At 29.6% G+C, this 24,511-nt stretch overlaps 1 protein-coding gene across 1 annotated transcript; it reads left to right on the top strand.

Annotated features, from left to right (window-relative positions):
• Positions 1-2,751: 2,751 nt before the first annotated feature.
• Positions 2,752-24,257, top strand: LOC119679538. The gene is made up of 2 exons (XM_038091949.1): positions 2,752-4,562; positions 22,485-24,257. Exons 1-2 carry the CDS (start codon positions 3,773-3,775, stop codon positions 23,648-23,650), a joined length of 1,956 nt encoding a protein of 651 aa, XP_037947877.1. The 5' UTR covers positions 2,752-3,772; the 3' UTR covers positions 23,651-24,257.
• Positions 24,258-24,511: the final 254 nt, after the last annotated feature.

Below are 24,511 nucleotides of genomic sequence, written 5' to 3'. Positions count from 1 at the left end.
ACACATTTTTAATGAAAAAAAATTATGCTGTTGAATAAGTAACTTTTCCTATATTTGGAAGGATTACGTTCCTGTGTAAAAGTTTAGTGTAGAACTACTGGGAAATGGAACTTATTTTGTCTTTTTGAAATCTGTGTAGACATATAGCACTAACTTGTAATTCCGATATTCTCGAGATAATTCCAATTTCAACTCTATAAAAAAGTCCCTGCTCATTAGTACGTGGGTTAGGTTAGGATATGCTGTTACCATAAAAAAAAAATAAGTTTAAAAACCACCTCGACCCTTTGGCAAAACTTAAAATACTTTTTAGTGAAAGGTCCTGGAGTTAGCTAAGAAGAAAACCATTATAATAGTAAAACGGCATCGCGCCAAGGAATGCCAAATGCAATAAAAAAGCAGATGGGCAACTTTAATCATTATCTTTATAACTGCGACAGGAAGGATTAAAAGGTATAAAATGTACAATCTTCTGACATGGTTATCTAAATGGCTTTGATCCCTGAGCAAACCTACCACAAGACTAAAATCTATACAGGACATCTCACTGATACTACTGAATTTTATCTTAACAAAACGGTACCAATTTGTATAAAGGTGCCTACATGTCTTTCAAATACCATATTTAATTAAAAAATTCAGCACGAGAAGAATTCAGCATATTTTAAAGCTTTCAGAAAAAATGATTAGACTTTCTCTTAATGATAGTGATGTGTCTTCGCATGGAAACATGACACTAAATTTCCTATCGAATCATTTCTTACTTATAAAATTTTACTCACATATAATAGGAAAACTATTTTTACTAATCAACATTGATCATTTGCTTAAATTAAACTACAGGACAAGTCACAAAAAACTGTTACATATATCAGTGACTTAATGATTTCTCTCATTTTCAGATCAAGTCCAAAAAGTCAAGTTTACTGTTTTTCTGATACAATTTACCCCATTATTTCGAACAAATGAATCTGACCAAATATATTAAAACATATACTTGTGGCGAACTCGCCCTCTGTTGTGATAAAAATCCACATACGCATCGATTCTATTTAAACATTTTACATTAAATTTAATAAGTACTTCGCATTATATTCAAAAATATTTTTATAAACTGTGTTTACTAAAGCAAATAAGAATTATAAAATAAAACATATTGAATATTACTTGTAGGTATATTCAGTCATTTTATTCAATCATACACAACTATATAATTTACAATAATATCTTTTGCTGATTGAAACTATTTTCATGAAATAAATTGATGCAGCAAAATATAATGGGATTAAATTCTAAAGATCTTATAATGAATCATTTGATAGCGTGCACTTTTTGACTATATTCTTATCGATTGAAACGTAATGAAGTCATAGATCCATTTTTTAAAACAAATGACTTGATATAGAAATACAAAAGTTCTGTTATATTATGTTTAAATATTTCCAAACATTGTTTTCCAGACGTTACATGGTCACGTTTATGGTCAACAGTGCACACCAAGTGAGGCCCCTACCTTACCGATAGTTATTTCAAAGTTTTCTATTGTAATTTCTACGCCTTTAATTGGGAAGTAGTTCATTTAGAACTATAACTAACGTAATAAACAAATAGTTAGCATATTTATGTAAAGAGGTTTTGAAAGGTAGTAACCAACAACAAGAAAAATTATTTTTTATATTATTTTAATTAAATGAATTTTTGGCTGACCATGCAGCTGTTTCGAGTACCGCCAAATACCCATCATCAGTGGTCTTAGAAATTATTCTTGTATTTAATTATTCTTAAATAATTTTTTGTGACTGCAAATACCAGGAATCGAACTTGTGCCCTGCCAAATTTGAAGCTCAGAGATAGCGCTCCTTTACCAACTGATCCAAAGCCGTACTTGACTTCTATGTTCGTACATTTTCCTGAAGTTTTTGTTCATTTGTGCTTATAAGCCAGCTGTAGAATACTTGAATTAACTAATTATATTTTTATTTTTAATATATTGCTAAATTACAATTCTATTCTGTTTGTAGAGGCATAATTTGTTGCATGATTTATATATTCTTTCTTATGTAGAGAACCAAAATCTAGGAACGTGATACTGAGAAAGTCATGCTAATTTTTTTTATAGTATATTTACTATAAAAGTTTATTTTTTAATTATATTTATAAATGCTTTTTTATGTTATATCTAGAACAATTTTACGCCTAGTAAGAATGTGGTTAATTTATATATAAAAATATATCTTCTGTCAATTAAGTATTGAACGATGTTGAACCATACCAACTCGGTATCGTTTCAACAACATTTGTCCTAGAGGAATATGGTAATAAAAAACTTAAAAGTAAGCAACAATTATAAAAACAACAACAATAACAGCAACAACAACAACGAAACTCAAATAGAATAACAAAAATGTAACAAAATCTATGTTTTCTGCTTTTGAGTTTCGTCTTTGCTTTGCTACTCTTCAACAGGTAAGAAATTCTTAAGTTGCTTGTTTTTGTTTTATCTAACAAGTCTCTCAATGAAAATCTTATAGACCTGAGAGAGCAGAAAAGCAGAAAACACACTTGACTGGTGAGAAGAAGTATTGAAGTCGTGTTTAAACTGAAACAGAAACAGAAACAAAAACAAAACTGCTCTCGATCGTCACATGAACAATGTAGACAAAGTCGTAAAACAACAATTGAATGCGTTGAATTCGTGAGCGAAGCAACAGGCAAGTCGTTAAAGAAAATACCACGTAGTTGCAGGTAAAGCGTTGTCGAGTTGATTTGAATCGCGCAAACAGTTCGCGGTTGGATTATATAAATTTGTGCAGTCATTTCATCTATTATTTTATTCTATAATAACTACAAAAAAAAAAAAAATTCTAAATGTTATTTGCAGTGCCGATACAAAATTAAACGAAGATATTTAAATATACCAATAGATGGTTATTTTTGTGAAAACATAATTTATATTACATACTTACAATACAAACACATCGACAAAAAATACTATAAAATGTGCAAAAAGAAGGAATTTGATTTCGCGGCCATATTTGATTTGTAACGACATTCGAGCCACGAATAGTTACGACGAGAGTCCAACGCACATATTTAATTATAATTTATGCAAATTGAAATAACCAATTTCATGTGAATGTGGAAGTTGAAATAGTGTGTATTTGTGAAAAAGTGTAATAAAAGTTGCAACAACAAATAATCAAAGATTTAATTAATTTACTTAACAATTTTCTATAAAATTACATAGCAAGTTTGCGAAAGGCTTGTGATATTCAAAAACACCTCTGAATTCCAACGGAATTTTATTAATGTCGATGTGTGCTACAGTGGCTATGTATCTAAGTGTGTGTGTGCCAAAATAACAGCTACCTAAGCACAAAATTCTTGAGAAACACAATTTTAAAAAGCTAGCAAAATAAAAAACGACAGGAAACCAGAAAATCAACTTTGTTAACAAACCGTCTTCACTGTGTTTTACGATCTTTGCCACAGTTTCTTGTTTATTGTTTCTGGTTTTTTGTTTTTTGTTATTTATTATTTGTTACTTGCTTTTATGGAAGAATTCTCTTCATTTTATTGCCAACTTCTGAATCTGAATCGTCAATTTTGAGGTTATAAATTCTTTAGTTTCGCAACAAAAAGAAAACTCAAAAAATATAACCATCTCGAACGAGTTTTTAAATACTTTACCAGCTGTTCCACTGAAATTTCTATTTCCTGTTATAAATTTGACAAAATAACAACGAAAAAAAAAAACAAACAAAATTACAGAATGGGAGATTCAACGCCAATATGTCGTTGCCGCGTGCTTTATTTGGGTAGTGCAGTTCCACGACAAAGTAAGGATGGCTTACAAGGTATACAAGAGCCTCTGCGCAGTCTATATCCATCGGAAGGAGCAGTAGGTGCCAAAGGTATCGATTCTTGGCTAAGTGTTTGGTCAAATGGCATACTTCTTGAGAATGTCGACGAGAACTTAAAACAAATTACTAGATTTTTTCCCATTGAGTCCTTACATTATTGCGCTGCTGTAAGACAAGTACTTATACCTGAACGTGGTAATTCAAATCCAGAACCTAAATTTTTACCACTCGATTCGCCGTTTGCACGTGTACCAAGATCACAGCATCCACCGATATTTGCTGCTATATTACGCCGCACCACCGGCATTAAAGTACTCGAGTGTCACGTATTTATTTGTAAACGCGAAGCAGCAGCGAATGCTCTAGTCAGATGCTGTTTCCATGCTTATGCAGATAATTCTTATGCTAGACAGCTGGAAACAGGCAGCACGGGTGGTGGAAGCAGCAGTGTATATGGAACATTAAAAAGTGCAGTTAGCAGTAAATCAAATGGCGACTTAACAACTATAGCCCTATCGAATGGGAACCATCATCATCAGCCCGCATTAAGTCAAAGCGGTTGGCGTTCACGTGCAGGAAGTACAACAACCTTAAACAGTATCGGTAGACAATCCAATGGACATGCCGGTGGCATAAGTATGAACGGTGGAGGTGGAAGTAGTAGCAGTGCTGCCGAGGGATATACTTCTGTTAAAAATTGTAAGTATTAATTGAGAAATAGCTCACTTTATTAGAGTAGTTAAAAATATAATAATATATTTATATACATATACGTATATGTATATATAAAAAGATATATATATATAGGGGTATTTACTCTGTCTTGCAAAGTTATTGCAAGGTGCACGAAATACAAAAATGCTGTACTAAATTGCAAGAGTGCAGAATTACCAACATCAAAATAAAACAGCTGTTATTGCTGCATAACACATCCACAGGAGAAGCAACACATGTCAAAACAAGTGTTTGTTTTCCTTTTTTGTTTCGTTGCATACATACATGGATTTAGGTAAAGCAAGATTGCAAGCAATTGCAAGAAATTTTAGGCGTATATTTTGCTGTTGTCCATTGCGAGCTCGCGCAAATAGCGCATTTCGTACACCTTGCAATGAGTTTGCAAGACAGAGTATATATAACATATATGAAAAAATATAATAATTAGTATATACATACATATATAGTATATTTACTACAATATTTAAAATATAATAAGTTATCTAAAAAGCAGATAAAATGATATGTAAGATGATAATAAAAAGTAGTTAAAAATATAATAATATGTGTATACATAAGACAATATATAAAAAAAATATGATAATAAATGTATAAATATTATAATGTATAATACAACATTTAAACACAATATTTTAATATTTAAAATATATTAAGATGTGTATAATAAAAACAGCAACATGTTTCAAAATTGAAAATTGAAACATTAAGCTTTTATAAGGTAATTAAAGGCAGCTATCTAAACTGCGTTAAGAGTATAAAATCCAAAAATAATACATATATAAAGTTCTAAATATAAATAACCTTACAACAAAATAACTCTACATAAAGACGAATCTACAGTAGTCATAAAACATAATCAAAAATAAAATGAAATTCCAAAAAGTTTAATATTTTTCAATATAAATAATAAATAATAAATACTTTTACAAATTTTTTTAATATTGTGACTTAATCGTTAAATTTCATTGAAACTTGAAGGAGCGTCTAGTCCCAAAAATTACACTTATTTGCATAAAACTAACTACTGTAAAAACAATAATATTTTTAATATAAATACTTAAAACTACGTAAACTGCAACCTTCGTACGATACGTGTCAAAATATCATGACATTCTGACCGTTAGTCATCGGGTTACAGCTATAACGCTTTTTGGCAATTTAATGGAATGTCAAAATAGAGCAAAAACAATTTAGGGCATTATTTTTTTATTAGGTGAACCGAAACGCCATAACAGTAATCAAGGGCAGACTTTAAAAGTCATGAGATCAATATTTACCAAGCTGAATTTATCCAATCCACCGATTCATATGTTAATTAAATATTGTTTGTGGGTGAAGCAAAATACCTAGAAATGGTCCTGTTTCATTAAAATTAATCATTTGTTGTGAGTTTGTTACTTTAAAACATGACCACGGCTAATTTGGTTAATAAAGTCATAAAGGCAAGGAAGATACTGTACGGTCGAGACTACTCAAGAAAGTATCAGAAGAATATACGTAAAAGCCAACTTTTTTCAGTTTGAATAACTGAAAAGGTTAATTCAAGAAAACAGCTGACACAAGTTTAAACAAGCAGTGTACTCGTAAGAACTATTTCACATCAAGATAATCTGATGCGAAAGATGTGATTAAAATCTGTACTCCTTTTTGTTCACAGCCGACCAAAAGTTACTATCAATTCGCACTTCTTAAAATTAATTAAAAATTTTAAAATCTTAAAATGAAGTCTTAACTGAAAGTAATATCTTATTGAGACACAAGAGAAACCTTAAAATGACAGCTATCGGAGCTGTAATAAATTGATGAATAAAGTTTACCTTCTGATCAAAAAGTACTTGGATTTTGTAAATAAAACACACAAATTTAAATTTTATTACAAATTTTTTTTATCTCCTTCAAAATATGCTCCTGAAGCGATACACATATGCCAACGCTTAACCTAATCTTCCATACACTTTTCGTAGGCCCGTGAAGGTATGGCTTTTAGTTCCTTCAGCAAATTCTCTTTTACCGATTCAATTGACTCAAAACGCTTACCACAAAGGGGCAATTTGAGTTTCGGGAACAGGAAAAAGTCGCACGGAGCCAGATCTAGCGAATATCTGGGGCCTGAGCGATGACAGTGGTGCCGTGTTTGGTCAAAAAATCGCGTAAAACAAGAATTTTCCATAGTAAAAATCGGTAAATGCATTTGAAGTAATCTCACATTAATAGCTGCTGTAAACAAACTAATTGACAGATGGTGCTCAAATTTGTACCATATGTCAAAAAGAGTGTACCAACATAAAAAAAATTTTTTGGAAAAGGTCTATTACTTAAGGAGTAGTTAACAAACAACAAATACAAATACCAGATACTTTTTGAGCAGAAGGTATTTTTACGAAAGCTCTTTCTAATGAATAGTTTATTTCACAAATACTGTATTGTGAGTTTCAATAAAAGACGCCTTAAGTGCTTAAAAAGACGCCTGAAGTCCTATAGACTTCAGTAAAAGTCAGAGTATAATGAGATTCTGATTATTTGTTTACCGGTTATTAAAAAGACGATTAAAAAGACGCCTTTAGTGCTATAGACTTTAGTAAAAGTCAGAATATTATGAAATTCTGATTATTAGTTTACCGGTTATAGTAGTTTAAGTGACCACAGTGTTGTAATTCTCAAAAGAATAATTTAAAATCTATTTCGGGCCTTGATTTAATACTGGTTTTTGATGGTTAAAAATATTATTGAATGCAAATTGTGACTTGATAAGCGATTTGAACTATTTCGCTGACTTTAAAGGTGCGATCGTACAGCCATTGATTATGCTTTATAAGCTCAAAATCGGCAGTTATTCCAGTAAACAACCACCGGATATGAAGAATTCCACAAAATAATTTTAAAAAACCGAAAAGTGAAGTTGTGTAAGATAGTTGATACTTTAAGTATGTATCAACACACAAGAAAATGGAGCGTTAACAAAATGAACAAACGTTAGTTGTTTTTGAATTGGATATCTCGTTTACTAATACCGTACCAATAATCACAAATCCCAAGTTGATGAAAACGATGGTTATATTGAATAAATTAGGTTTCGAATTGCTTTCCCCTCCCATCGTATAGTAGTCTTTCGTCCTCGTGGCTTATTAAAGACACCAAAAAGATGTTACTGGAATAAACTATGAGATGAATGTATTATTCTTGAAGAAAAGTATGGTGATGATTAAAATCGAATATCTACAAAAAGATTCGTTTTTCTTAGTTAGACCAAAAAGTTATCCACTGATGTGCTTCACCTATTTATTTAAGTCTATATTAAGTTATGTATTTATATAGATTATGTTTGTCGAATGAAATTTTTATAATTTTTCTTGTTAAAAATAGTTTCTTGCTATTTTGTGGTCCAAGTTATACTTATCATACGATTCAAGTTCTTTGTTGTTTATAATGGTACTAATCTTGATAGCTGTCTCGTATCATATTGTATTCACGTAAGCAATCCTACTATTATAAAGGGTAAAAATTCAGAAATCAATTTGCAAATATATAAATTAATTAAGCCGCATATATACAATTGTAATTAAGCCGCAAATCTCTAACAGATTTTAAAATGGTTGGGATTGTTTAATAGAGAAATTAGCTTGTATTATATCAACTTGTTCTCTTTTTGCTATTGGTTTTGTTTTTATTTATTAATTTTTTATTAGCGAAGACGAACCTTGTTATCATTTAAATTTTTGAAATTTCTCTGGGTTTCTATTTCGAATATTTCGAAAAAAGGTAGTTTCTTTTTTTTGTTCGTTTGTTTATTATAACAATTTTGCCTCGCCTTACATTTCTCCACACGTCTTACGATATATATAGAGTCATATGTTAAACTCAAATAAATATGACCACAAACAAAAAGTATGCCGAATAAGCATTTACTATTTGCATTTTTTATTTGAATACTGAAATTAATAAGCTTCACAACTGGTTGGAGAGACTCATTTAAATAAACTGGCCAGCAGAAATTAGCAATAAACTTACTTACAGAGGGATTTTTTATTATTTTTTTTAAAAATACTTTTCATTTATTTTACATTGATGACTTTGGAAGAAAATGAATTATTGCTAAAGCATTCTTTTTTAATTATACGATTTAGCCTGACATGTAAATATTAATATTTAACTGAAATTTTGTAGGTATACACATGAAAATAAGATAAGTAAATATATATTATTATTAACATTCAATCGACTCACATCGACAAGTTGCGTTGTCATGCAAATTACTTATAGATACTCTTTTCATAAAAAATGTACAAAAGTACGTGAACGACCTCAAATTAAGTGTCTCTGTTTAGCTTTGAGTTTAATTGACGGAAATAGTTTAACATTCATTCAGTTTCAAAGCAAGCTAAGACGAAATCGTTTTAAACAGATTTATCGACACCGAGTAAAAACATTTTTACCATTTTGCAATGTAACTTTTTATAGAGTCTAATATGTGTAGAAAGTGAAGCTTAGATATTTTGAATATTTCAAATATTTACATATAGGGACGGACGGAAACTTTTATCGTTTATGCATATAGATAATAAAATTATTAAAATGCATTCAAGTAACATCATTCAACTAACCAACAGGTTTTGTATTTTTATATTGTGTAGGTATCTTCTCAATGTATCTCAATGGTATGCTAAATATTGCACTTGTGCTGGAATTTTAGACAGAAGTTTTTCTATTGAATCTCTATTTTTTCTCTATTGAATCTATTGAATAATTGTTATTTCATGAATCATTGTTTGATTATATTAGAAATTATTTATTTTTTCTACCAATAAATATTTAACTTGTTTTAAAAAAATACTGCTATATTAATAGCAACCCACAATAGTAAATTCGCTTTTATGTAAGTTTTATTATAAACGAATTACTTCATTTGCAATCGTTATGAATTTAAGGTTTAAAAGACTTCTATGAGGTCATAATATAAGTATAGTAATGTATATGGTTTTTGAAGTTAAAGTAAAAAAGGTGGCCAGGAAATGCCGTGAAAGAATACGAATTCATCCCAACTCTCTTGCTTTAAGTTTGATGTCCCCATCAAAAATTTTTACCAGGCTAAAAAGGAAAACGCCGCTTCAGATGTTAAAATAAAATCTTAATTTAAAAAAAAGGGTAGCTCTCCACAGGGAGAGTATCTTTAATCTTATATATCAAAAAATTATTAAACATCACTACATTATTTACAGAATACACAGCACATTTAAATTAAATAAAAAAAAAAGTCTATGGTTTTTGAAGTAGAGAAAGAGGAGAAGAGAGAAAGGGATAAACCTAAAGGCTCAGTTAAGGCTCACTTAGTCGAAACATACCGTAAGAACTTAGCGAACTTAAGCCAAAGAAAAATGCACAATCAACCATACTGGTGTATTTGATAGGATCGAATTAAACAAAGTTCCCCGTTTTTGTTTATTTTCTTTCGTATCAAATATACAGGTGTGGTAGTTTGTGCATTACGCTTTGACTTAAGTTCTTACGATAAGTACCGACTAACTGAACCTTAAGTCAGCTTTTCCCAACCTTTTTTGTGCACCTGCTAAAAGTTTTTGTAATCTTTCTAGACGAACTAGCCTTTTAGTTAAATCACTGCCCTGTCACGGCAGTTATGTTTTTTATTGTCTATTTGTTAGTTCAATTAATCATAAAATCCTTTTCTTCTTGTTAGTTACTAGCATTTCTAATAGTATTACATTGTTTTTATCATACATAGTTAACATGAATAGCTTAAAATAACAAATCTTGATACAATTTTGTATATATTAAGTTGACGAAGTGGCCTTGTATCCAAACCCACTTGAGCTTAAATAATGGCCCGTTGTTATAATCAAAATTACATCCAATATAACTTTCAAATGTCATTTAAACATTTAATAAATGTTATTATGACTAAATCAGATAATATAACAAACACGAAACAGAGTTATTAAGTGCTATTAACATATATAAGTTTGATAGAAATATGTATAGTTGAAAAATTAACTACAAGAATGTAAATACAAAAAGAAGTAGAACAAAAGTGAGTAAATGAACACAGTAAGAAAAATTAAAAGTAAAAATAAGTACAAAAATTGAATAAATTCATAAACAAAAATATACAAAAATATATTTGATTTACCCCGGAAATAGAATTGCCGGCCTAAATAGTCGAATGCGCATTCGTACCACATTGGAAAACACTTGTTTGAGTACATAATCGTGTAACCTATAGAATTACCGACATATGTAGGAAAATTATTTCACTGCAGAACAAAAATTATATCCGCTAATACTAAAAACTACTTTAAGAGAAATGTTAAAATCAAGTAGCAAATATTAACTAGATATGATAATTTGCAATGTAATTAAACATTCTGCTCGTTTTTTCTTTATTTCAAATAGTTGTAGCACTATACGTCTTGCAGACATTTGTTCACTGACAATATTGCAAACTTTTTCCCTATAAATTTAGGTGCAACATGTCAACAATTTCATGTGCAGTAGTAAAACGCAAACTATCTAATTGCAAATTCTTTCACTGCACTGACATTCAAACGGTTTATATAGTAGTTTATAGCAACAATAGCTGTCAATTACTGTAAGCTAACCTTAATCCATAAAATTTTTATTCGCAGATATTTCTCTATCATCAAACAGTTTCTACTTTTAGCTAATAATTGCAATCAGAATTCATTTTACTATAGTGTTAATGCTACTGCAACCGCCTAAATCTTTTCTAATCTGTGATGTAATTCTGTGATGTCTTCCATTACATCCATTACTACACATCAAGTACGGACAGCAAGTACGGTTTACTGAAGCTTAACATATGATAAATGTAGCAGTAAAGATTGTTTGAAGAAACAATAAAACGTCTTTATAGGCTTAAATAAAAACACGTTTATAATGAAACAATTTGTATAGATCGTTTTCCTTAATTACTATTCAAAATTGTGAAAACCTTCAGAAAATCTGTAAGTAAAACTTTAAGACTGTTGCAATTGAATATGTTTCTCTAAACTGAGAAATCGAATAGATTTACCTACTTTTTATAAGTACAATCAAATAAGTACAATTCTGTTACTCTTAATAAAAATATCAGTTATTTTCTTATTTTATTTATTTCATATGGTTTTAAATTCATCTAAAATAGTAATTGACATTTATAGATTAAATAGATGATCAAGTAGAACCACGGAGTTGAAATAAAAACAACGGTTAGTTTAAGTCGACCCTCCCAGGCAACTTGAACGGTATTCCAATTTACAATAAATATCTGCGAGTTCATAATGATTGTAACATGCGCCCTCTCGGTCTAACCTATCCTATATAGTTATAACTGTATAAATCGAATTTATGGAAGAATTAGAACAGATAATATTAATTCAGTTCTGAAATAAACTTGTTTTAGGTAGCCATAACTTAATTAATCAAGTACAAAATCGAGTCAATCAATTAAGCACACAATATTAATTTGTTCTAGGAGTGACTGTGTCTGAAACTGTTAATCGATCATTAAGTGTGCGGTTAGCAAAAATTTAAATAATATCATAACTATTTACACAACTTTTATTTATTGATTTTAATAGATCAAAAATTTAACCTAACTAAATAGTGCTAGTATTTCTAAATATGTAATAATTTTACTGTACTGCAAAAGCAATATATTCTTAAAATTATTAGATCTAACCGATTTACAATAACAGTTTCAGATATTAAAATAAATTCACACATAACATTATATATTTACAAAAATTAAAACCTTAAAAAATGTACTTAAAATGAAGCACATATAAATCCAATAATTTACTAATTGTACTGCTATTCTTAATACCTAGTAAAGCATAGGACGTAAATAATCTTATGAAACTTTTTGTTATATATTGTCCAAAGGATTGTTAAGTGTTTTCTATTTAATCTATGAAATTTATACATTATTTATAATATTTTAAACCTATATACAAAACATATACTGTTGCGTTATTCTTCTTTAAGTTTAAATCTAAATATAACAGCCTTTTTATATATTTACTTAATTTGTCACTACAGTCGAGGGTCCTGATTGGCTACATCATGTAGCCAACGCCAGCCAGCCCAATCAGTAGCTTGCTGCCTGCAGCTGGAGCACTTTCTTCCATTCGCCTGATATGACCAAACCAGTGAAGCCGGCTTTATGTATATATTTTATGTCGATCTGTATAGCTTAGATCCTTAATAATGTGCACATTACATTTATTGTAATGTTATTATTGGATAACATTTACTTATTACTAAAATAATATCGGTTCCTTGTTTCTTGTGGAGTAGACCAGACAACGTTTTACTATGGTAAGACTTAATGTTATCTTATTAATTATGCTTTAAATATTCATAGAAATATGTGAAAATATAGTTTCGATTTCGCAAAAGCTTTAGCTGCTCAATCGTTGGTTATGGGTCTTAACTTAGGGTAGTAATGACAGATAGCAGTTAAGGAATTGTTCCATAGTTTTAATCTGAAATAATACACATTATCGTAAATACGCTCTGCCCAACTAATGATTAATAGAGCAGAAACATCCACTATTGTATAAAAACACTTTCTTGCTTGTTTATTCTCTCAAATGCACAATTAGTGAATCTGATATCATAATTTAACAACTTCATAAGACAAAGAAAAAAATTCTTATTGATCTCTTTGGAAAAAGAGTTCAGCCAGAGGCAACTAAATGATATAGATATCCACAGTCAGTATAATTTTTAGACCTAAAAGATTTTGATATTTGTGACTGAAAATAATTAATCTTTAAACTACTTTTACGAGAGTAATTCTCATTTGCACTTGCAGTTGACATATATTAGAGAAAGCTCTTATTTTGGACATATTTCATTTATTTCATAGCCTGCAGAAATTTACGTAAATATATATGAATATGTTAGTAAATTGCTCATACATGCTCTTTCTTATACGCATTTAGTATTAGTTTTTTTGCAAAAAATTGTTAATTTTATCGTCAATAACAAAAGTTATTAATAACTGACAATAAAAAAATTTTCTAGCACGTAAATTTTCTGTGCTAACTGAAGTTAAACTCAATTTGTAGCGAATCTTGGAACGTAATGTTCTGAAACTTTTTGACACGTTTCAAAATGTCAAATTACAAAATATATTTGTATATTAAATATTCTTTGACTTATATGAGGGTACACATAAATGCATATGCCTGTGAGATATTTCATTTGTTGAGATGTGCTTCTCAATGAATACATGGTTTCATATTTGTCATTTTAATTTTAGATACTTTCTATACTTCACTAAGAATTCAGCACCTCAAGTTAAATGATGGTATATACCTGAAAGTCTTCATTTGCATAATTATTTAGTCAATAGTTGCTCTACTTAGGTGTTGGAGTAAAGCGTCTCGTGGTATTGTTTGTATTTGCCAAAGTAAATAACAAACAGTTTTTTGCAAGATACTCTTATTATGCACATACAATGCAATCTATTGTTTTGCAGTTGCTGGAAACCAATGACATACCACACCTATAGTTGCATTTTTGTAAATAGTGTACTAGAGTTTCTTTGCGCGATACATTGTGTATATCCCCCACCCCATTAATTGCCGAGATCGCTGACAATTTATTCAATTTTTAGCATATTTGTAAATTTTTAGCAAATGTCAGCGCAACAATTCAATATACAGATATAAAAACTATTTTTTTTATAATGTATATTGAATATACATATATTATAAATATTGTAAAAATAAAAATAACATTTTTCTTTCGATTCTAACAGGCCGAAACTATAAAAACTAAAAGTTAGAACACACGAAAACCTTGCATATTTCCATTGCAAATATCTGTCTTTGTCTAAGCACACCTTGGAGGAGCCTTCGATTAGCCGGTGGAGCTGCTCTTTGAGTGCCTGCAGAGTAGCCCACGCATGCAATATTACGGTTTCGCGGAAATTCATTTTACGCACGCATGCCCCTCTCGTGTTGTTTTAAAAATTACTTCTCGTGTAAGTTTACAGGCATGCATTTTTCTGTTGAGGCATTACTTAAGTTGCATTACATACTTCAGAAAAAAAAATACTTTTAATAATTGCAAATATGCTTATAGTTTCCACTTCCATGTTTATTTTTAGTGTGAAAATATATTTAATTACTTTTAATTAGTATTTATATTACTTTGAACTTTTTCACAGCATGTTCAAGGTACTCGTTCATATGGTATAAAGCGTAATTACATATAACTAAGACCTCACTTCGACTCTTTCATTAATAAAATATTAAGATAGTGAAGTAATAAGAATCGCTTTAATATTATTATATAATTTATTAAACGTGAAAATGTACGTGTTTAGTTCCTACCATACAGCAATATTCATTGATCAATTTTTATACCTTTTCGAATACCTATATTGAATGAAAGATACAAATTGTGTGTGTTTCGTAACTACCATACAGCAATATTCATCAATCTACTTTTTATACCTCTTAGAATATCTATATTACGAAATAGATAATATCAAAAATATCAATAATATTAAAGATCGCGAAAAAGAAATGAAAATCTATTTGAATTGCCTTTATCCCTAATTACTTTAATAAAATTAAAATATTGATTTATTGCTCTATATGTTTATCTAAATGGTCGGATTACTCTGAGTTGTAACTAGTTCCACCTCATCCGAAATTTTTATCATCCATTCTCACTCCACAATATTGTCAACTGCATATTTGAGCTTATCAAACTGCTCTGGATCTACAACGACAATAACAAATTGCTGTGCGATGAATATAGTTTTACAAATTATTTATGTGAAGCAGAATGAAGTATCTACTCAATGAAAATTAATTTTTTACACCAATTCCTATTTTATATTAGTATGCATTAAAACGATCTTCATCAGTAGAATATTTCATCTTTATGGTAGATCAAATAGTTAAAATCGAACTTAAGTTCCATATTTTTTGACTATAATAGAAAGAAATCAGTGCACATCAGTATACAAATAAATCTGAACTGCTCAATAATTGATTTGCTTGAATCTGCAAAGAATTGATATATTATATAGACAGAACTTTAATTTTACCAAAATTATAAGATAGGTCTTGCTATTAATAAGGTAATAATTATCTTGTTAATTGTTGTTCTAATTAATTTTTGTTATAAAATCGTGAAATAAAAATGTTTTTTTTTTTATTTCTAACACGAAATGTGAATGAGTTTATATAGTTAAGTTTTATATTTAATTGCATAATCATATAGACTGTATATAGTTGGTTTTGATATTTTTCGGGTTTTACATTTATGTTAGTTTCTTAACATTTAAGTTTATTTACTTATAAAAATATGATAATATTTGTTTGAAAAGGCTGAAAGGTTATGCAAAATTTTACTGCAAAATATTTTAAGTATTTCAGCTCTTCAATTGGCTAACCAACTTATTTCCTTCTTTTGCCATAAATATACATATTTATTTGCTTTTATTATTTCTCATAAGTAATTTTTTAAATATGGTTTTACTTTTTAATACTCTTCCACATTGACGTAACCATGGTTTAGCAATTGAGATTGTTGGACCTTTCTTAAAAGAAACATACTTTTAAAAAAGTCTACTCAATAAAAAGTTGAAATAGCAATAGTTCCAGTTATATAATCATATAAGCCTGTTTTTACAACATTTGAAAGCCACGATTTTCTTACCAAAACGATTTTCTCAAATTGCTAATATTATCCAACACATTCAACATTAATATTTTATGATCTCGTTAATGAGGGATATACTTAAATAGACTCCATTACTCCGTAGACACCTTTGCGATCATGATTCTAGAGACAGTAACTGCCAGTGAGGAAGGATTCAAATTGTATTTTAATGAAAATTTGAACTTCGTAAAGATATCATAAGTGAAACCATGTCTAAGACGAAAGCAGCCCTGTGACTTGTATATATATTTTATTATATTATATTACAGGATCAGGTTAGAACAGTGGCGACGCGTGCCCTATCTGGAAGGGTGTGCGGCCCTTCTACGATGTTGTTTTTACATTTATCACTTAAATTAAAAGTGATAAATTGAAATATATAAGATGTTTTATTAATAATAACTATATTACATTAGGCAACAATATATTCACAATATAACATTTAATAATTCATTAACAAAATAACATAAAACATAATAATATAAAAATTAATCATTTATATATAAGTTTAATATTACATCAATATGGAATAAATACAACTTTTCACATACTTCTTATAACATCAAACCAATTTTTTTCAAACAAAAGAGTTTGTACTTAGAACCATACATGTTTATGCAGTGATCAAACAAAATCGAACGCACTTGCAGAGTATAAATGTGCGGCCAGCTACTCCGCACACAAAGCAGCTATTATTCACTGCAACAGCTAAAAGGGGAGAGACGAAATTTGAAAGAAATGGATGATGATGTGAGCTGCAAACTTTAGCAGCACATCTAACCGCTTCGGCAAGTCAACATGTTCGATTCTTATACATGCAGTCGATATTCGAATAGAACAGAAAATTGCTCTCATACAATTCCGAATCTCTTTTTCTTATATTTTAAGCTAGAGCACACGCACATTATTTTGTTCATTCTACTTTTGTGCACACTTATGACAAAAAATTTATGAATGCAATTGCGTAAAGGGGAAAGACGAAATATGATAGAAAGTGTTAATTTGTGTTTTAATCAACTTAACTTTATTCTTATCGGAAGTCAAAAGTCAAATCATTTCTAAATTTTTACAAATGTTAAATACAATAAATCAAATAAGAATAGCCTACTATTCAATTATGATTATACATTTCCAACAGAAATGTTTTGTGATGTGAGCTGCAAACTTATAAGCACAACTAACGACTATAGTAGATAAGAGAAACAAATTAAATGAGTTTTCATAGACAATTATATTTAATTGTTTTTGCTAAAACTTTAATTTTTAAAAATATATATATGAAAATGTAATAAACAATATTAATTATTGATATAAACATATTTAATAAATTTATATATATAATTTGACAATTTGCAAGTTATGTTAGGGTGTGCACCGTACACCTCCGCACCTTAGAGCAATCGTCACTGGGTTAGAAAATAATCAAAAATCGTTGTGGCCACCTTTTGCCTTCACTATGGCTTTCAAACATAAATGAGTTGTATGCTTCAAGAATGTGATCTTCCGCTATTTTGGGCCATTCCTGAATAATGGCTCTTTTCATAATGGCATATTTTTTTAGGTCTCACCTTGCTCTCCGAAATGGCTCAGATGGAATAGTTCATCGAAATTGCATCTTGCGTATTCAAAAGCCATTGTTTGGACGAAGTGAAGTGTGGAACATGATTTTTTAACCAAGTGTAATGGATTGTATGTTGATCAAGTTGTTAAATTTCGATGGAGTAGAAAATTAGAACCCATATAACTAGAACCCGTATATTCATTTATATCTTCTCTTAAAAAAATATACAACCTTGTTTATAGAATATAATTTGAATAAATTGTTCAGGCTTCAATAAATCATTTGCACTGCAGTTATTTTTTATGGGACAGAAGACATTTTGTCTACCTAACGAAAGATTTTTGTTGGTTAGTAAGTGTTTATAGATTGGATTTAACCAAACTTCTCCAGCCGCACAACAAAACCATACATCGAAAATAATATGACCAGAAGTTTCATGTTATTACAGATAAAGAAACCATTTTGTCACATTACAGAATCCTATCAAAAGGAACTATATAAACCCGGGTATTAAAGAATAACGCCCGACATAAAAGTAAAATTGGACGAAGCTTTAACTGAGGATAAGTTAGCAGCGATAACTTATTGTTAGTTCTAAGTTGATTTTTTTCAATAAAAAACAAAATAAAAAAATTACTGAATCCTGTTAGGATTGTAGTGCAAGCTTATGTGGAAAGATATAAAAAGTTCTTCTATCTCTTGAATTACCAAATTTTTAATTAATAAGGTAATACAATAATTTTTTCTTTCTCACTCTAAAAATTTATAATAAAAATCATAACATTTCATTTGGTTGTACTTAAAAAAATAAGCAAAAATTAATTGCCTCAAGTTTAAGATAATGAAAATCAAATTTTATACTTTAATGTGCTTGAGATTGAAGCTTCAGTTTTTCCTCCTCAAATAGACTACAAGTAAAAGAGTTTTGGAGACAAAATAACGGAAATGGTTTTTTTGGCAGTTACTAGTGAAGTACGAGTAGTTTGACATTAAAGTATATTTAATTTGCGGTATTACTTTTTTCTCATAATTTGTGCTGTTAACGAATTTGACATTGCAACTACTGTTGCGGATTATATTTCTGCTTTTGTACAGAAAATGGCTTAAATGGAAAGAGAAAGATAAAAAGTTAGTTGAAGTTGAAGTTGAAGTTATATCAGCCAAAACACTGAGGTCAATAAACTTTGCATTTTCTCATTGTGAGAAAAGAATACACAAGACAATAAGTATGTAAAAAGGCAAAGAAGCAGGTGAAATGAAAAAGGGTCATACCCGTAACACAATCAAAGAAAAAGTTTATACCTTGTCGTGCTGTCTTAATTAAGCACAAAGATATAAAGAAAAACTTGATTACAACGGAGTAAGATTTCTTCACCTCTTCCAAGCATCTACGCTAATAACCGCTCAGCACTTAGCAGAAATCTGAAGTATCTGGAAGCAAACAACAGCAGCAGCAGCAGCAGCTTAAGCGTTGCCAGAACTGCATGCATGAATTCATTCCTTCAGTTAAAATTCTATATTACAGCTATAAGTAATTAATTCATACATTCTTAAATACAAAAGTATCTTAAATACAAAAATATCTTAAATACAAAAGCAAATTTGAAAAATTGTTTAAGCTGAACACATCAACGATTATTTATCTCTAGGTTGCGTTACTCAAAATCTAATTGTGTTGTCTTAACCCGTAATTGAACAATTATTATTTAGTTGTATTGGAATTTGTTTTCATTTTGTTATTAATAATTTGTTGACTACCTCGACTTGCTCCCGCATTTTATTTCATTCAACTGTATTTTTCGCATGTATTGAATTTCATTGCTAATTGTAAAGTGATAGATACGTTCAAGGTTAGACTTGAAAGGCAATCAAAACATATCGAATAGAAATTGAAAATATTGTACATATTGTGCTTACCTTCAGTGCGTCACAAATGAATAATATTTAATATTTTTAAATGTTTGTGATATCCACAGAAAAGATGGACATTGCTAAATATATATTATCTAAATATATATTATCAAATTTGTATAAAATATCCATAGTTTATATGTATTATAAATGTTTTAAAAGTTTTTAAAGCAACTATAAAATCAAAAAATACATAAGGGACCTGAAGCCCTGAAGCTATTCGCAAAAACCGACAGGGTGCCCTACTTAGCACTATCTATTCTCAAAATAATCTCTAGCCATAACGGCCAGTGCCTATCTTAGATCAGTCATCGAACAATGACGAAGCTTTGGAGGAACTCATAAATTATTCAGTGAGAATGGTTTGACTCTGCAGAAACCCCCAGCTATTAAAGAGTAAAAGTGTCCAGATGTACTCACTCGGAAAAGACTCAACATGAACTAGAAAATTAGTGTATCAAAATTAATGAAAAAAAATACCGCCATTTATCTTTACCCTTAATAGAGGTACTTTCCCGGTAATGACAATTAACTGCGTTCCCATACCTCAATCAGTTAAAATAACCTATTTAGAAATTTACTTACATAGAAGATTAACATAGCGTTATATAATTTAAAAAAATTCAAATCAGACCCGAAGCAATTAAGTTGCACTAGCTATTAAATTTATATAGTGCACTAGAATATAAAGATCTAAATATAATGGAATATAACTCAATAGAAAAAAAAAATCTGAATATTTAAACGAATTGGTGCTGGATTTAACAAAATAAACAAAATATTTAAATTAAGCAAGTAAATAAAATAAAGTTAAGTACCATTTACTGTATCATTTACTTTTACTTATTATTTTTAGATTCTTAAACGGAAACCGAATCAATTTCAGCAAAATTAATCATTACCTAGTAATAAAAACTTAAATAATCTGCTAATAACGATATATGAAAATGAGTAATAAAAAATGCGAAACGATAACACTTCAAGCAAAATAATAATTACTGCTTGCCTTTTAAGCCATTAAATATCGATTTAACTACTAAAACTAATGAATTTTATTATACACGATAAAATTAATACAAATTATGAGAAAAAAACTGATTTTAACTGATCACTCCAAAGTTATATTATTCCGTAACAAATAACTTCACGCAAATAACGAAATTTCAAGTTAATAACTATTGATCAAAAGTAGTTCAACATCTCTTAACTTTTACGATCCAACTAAACAAAAACGAAAACCATTTCCATAGATGTTAAAGTACCCGCTTAAATGAATTTTCGTACCCATTGAATGTCTGTGGGTTAATGAGTAAATAACAAATAAATAGCAGACACTAAATTATCTACCAACAAAATTAGGGTAGTAAGATTTGCAGATGTCTTTTTCGCTGGGCAAAGCACAGTAAAATAAAATTATATATATATTGTATTTACTAACATAAAAGAAATACAATCACATACAAGGTACGTATAATACAAATTATACATATGCTACAATAGGACTCTTCTGGCCGTAGTACCGGTTACCACGTCAAAAATTTTAATAGTAATGAAATACAAATTATAGGTATAGATAAATATAACGAGAAGAAGGTCTTGAATTCTAGAATGTGCGCAGGAAATAGTTATTTAAATCATATACATATTTGAAATAAAAAGATATAGATAAATATAATGAAAATATGGTTTCTAAAAGCATTTAAGTAATAAAATATGCAAAAATCGAATTCATACTAATATTTTAAAAAAATAATTATTAATACTACACTAATATCTTTGTTATGCTAATAATTGAATCTACACATATATTTTATTTACCTATTAAATTACGGGAATTGGAATTGAAGACGGGTAGTTAGCATATCCATGCAAAAAATTATATAGTGCCTTTCGTGGTTAACCGTTTTAAACATTTTATTAATTGTTATAAGGACTCATTATATTATATTATATATGTTTTGTTATATTTTCTAAATATATGCACCAAAACCTCAACATTCATAAACCGGTATAACAATTGGCATTTACTATTATACTTAATATTTTAGTTATGATCCATGTTGAATCTTGATCAAACATCATTCAGAGCATTTTTATTTTTTAGATCTCTAACAAGAGGATGTATCATTGTCTCTTTTAATATCATTCAGAAATAGATTACGTGGAAGAGCTACCCGCGTCCTTGCAAGCAATTCATTTTCATATAGAATTTCGTAAAGCTTCCAGAATCAATATGTGATAATTCATCAGGGTGCTTAAAAAATTAAGTATCCTGTTCAGTTTTCAATAATTGTAACGCGACGCTCTGCTATAACTGAGCATCTGCAGATCTATCAGAGAGTTTAAAATACTTTCTCCTAATCTTGGCATACATCGCAAACATTGCAAGCATCGCAGACTCCTTGCATAGCTAGCATCGATTTTATTGCTCAATGTTTTTACATGAAAAGTTTTCTAACACTTTTTTCTACTCTTATAAATTAAAAAATTGTATTAATTCAAAAATGATTTCAGTTAATTTTTTTAAAAAAAACTTGAGCAAAAAAAATTTCTCCTTTCTTTTTATTTTATTTTAAAACACTTATTTATCTTAACAATAAATTTTGCAGTTACCGTATTTATAAATATTATTTATACACTTTTATATTTTATATAAATAAATAAAAACTCAAAACTTTCATAATTTAATAGTTTGTCGTTTGATCTCTTTACAGTTTATGGCAGTAGTGCTGATTTAAATGTTAATGTGGATGATGGCGAAGCTTCTGTTTATAATGGTGATGAAAATCATAAAGTATGGAATGGATCCCAAGATCAACTTGACGGTATTGCAATGGAAAGTCCCTACGAAATATTTTCTGGAAACACATCTACACTGGGTCGACCAGCTAGAGCTCGTCAAATAAGTGTACCAATCGATGTGCCTCCACCGCCAATGAAGGAAGAGAGCAACAAAAAGAAAAGAGATAAGCGTTTAAACAAATCTTCGGGAAGTCAAAGTTTATCCGGTACTCTTATACGACCAAAGCCAATACATCCAGGTACAATGCAGCGACCCGGTATGCCAATAGCCCCATCGAGCTTAATGTATGGTCCAGTAGCTGGACCACCACCAACACACAGTACACGTCATTATCACACAATTAGTCATCGTGGTTTCCCGCCTGGTCCACAAACACCACACCATCACCCTGGTATGCCTCAAATAGCACCTCATCCACAAATGATGCATCCACCACATGTAGGGATACCAATGCAAGTACCCGTTATGATACCACAACAATATGCTACGCTACAATCTGCACGCTCTACAAAGAAGAAGAAAAAAGATAAAAAGAATGGGGGTATGCCAGTTGGTATGCCTATTATACCGCCTATTTATACATATCATCAGGCACAAGCTATAGCTCCAATTCCACCACAACCTTCAATGACACAATCACTAATTGGTGAACCAAGGCCAATTGGAATGTCAAATCGTAAATTGGCGGCATCTATGGGTAATGGGTTAGATGATTCTGGTAATTCTGGAGCTGAATCACCTGGTGGCACTGGCATCTATAGGCGTAAAGGTCATTTAAATGAGCGTGCCTTTAGCTATTCCATACGTCAAGAGCATCGTAGTCGCAGCCATGGATCCCTTGCTAGTCTACAATTCAATCCTCCCGATATGAAAAAAGAACGTGAAATAGCACAAATGGTAGCTGGGTTGGATTTAAATGAGGGTGATGATCGCTCATTATCAACAATGCAACGAAAACAGGCAGCAACAAACGGGAGTTCGCAACATCATCATCATGCAATTTACGGTAATGGTGGTACAGCTATTTACGGCAATGGCATTGGACCTTCAAACAGTTTTGGGAAACCAAGAAGATAAAGTGCAAGACATTTATACAAATCATATAACCTCCGTAATAGGAAAATTCCAATATTATAACTGTTTAAACCGACACACACACCAACTACCAGCGAGTTTAGTGCCGTGGATTGAAGTGTCGAGTTGCCATTAGATAGTTTTTATGACGCAATGTTAAATAGCAACACAACAAAAGAATAAACGAATATATTCACAGATATATATATAGTATATATGGAAGATTAACACTTATTGTTAAAATTGTTAATAACTAACATTATTCTTTTAAAGAACTTACAAATCTTTTCACAAATGTTAATATCAAAAAGAAATATTAAAAACCAAACTTAAATATTATAAAAAGTTTTGGATATTATAGGTTAGGAAATTATAGCGATGCTGGTCAATCGAATTGCTAATCAATTTAGTTAAATTAGAAAATTTGATCACAAAATTTTGTTTGGCTAATAAGAATGAAAAAAATAATCATAAAAAACTATAAATTAATGCAATGAAAAACACGTGCCTTATTAAGTTTATTTCTGAGTGTAAAATCAACGAAAAACATATGAACTTATCATATTCTAATTTAAATTTTTAATTTAGATACTTTTATAATAATGTGTATAAAATAAAATTTAAAAAAATATATAAAAAATATTTTTCAATAAATTTTTATTACTAACTTAAACAGCAATCGAACCAATTAATTTATTAGCGAAAAGAGAAGAATTTGCTAATAAAAAGAATAAATCTAATGAAAATGATGAAATTGTAGTAGAACACACTTGTTATGTTTTGAAGGTTTCAATCTACCGTATGTCCATATTAGCCTTAATATGTAAAATTATTATAGATTACAATACATGTAAAAAATTCAAA

This window comes from Teleopsis dalmanni, chromosome 2 (genome assembly GCF_002237135.1).
Source record: "Teleopsis dalmanni isolate 2A chromosome 2, ASM223713v2, whole genome shotgun sequence".
Lineage (NCBI taxonomy): Eukaryota > Metazoa > Arthropoda > Insecta > Diptera > Diopsidae > Teleopsis > Teleopsis dalmanni.
This window is presented reverse-complemented; position numbering and strand designations above follow the sequence as displayed.

Excerpts from the sequence above, each read along its gene's own strand:
- LOC119679538 (XM_038091949.1), top strand. The coding sequence starts at position 3,773 with ATGGGAGATTCAACGCCAATATGTCGTTGCCGCGTGCTTTATTTGGGT. Across the intron at positions 4,563-22,484 it reads ATATACTTCTGTTAAAAATT|TTTATGGCAGTAGTGCTGAT; the intron begins GTAAGTATTAAT and ends ATCTCTTTACAG.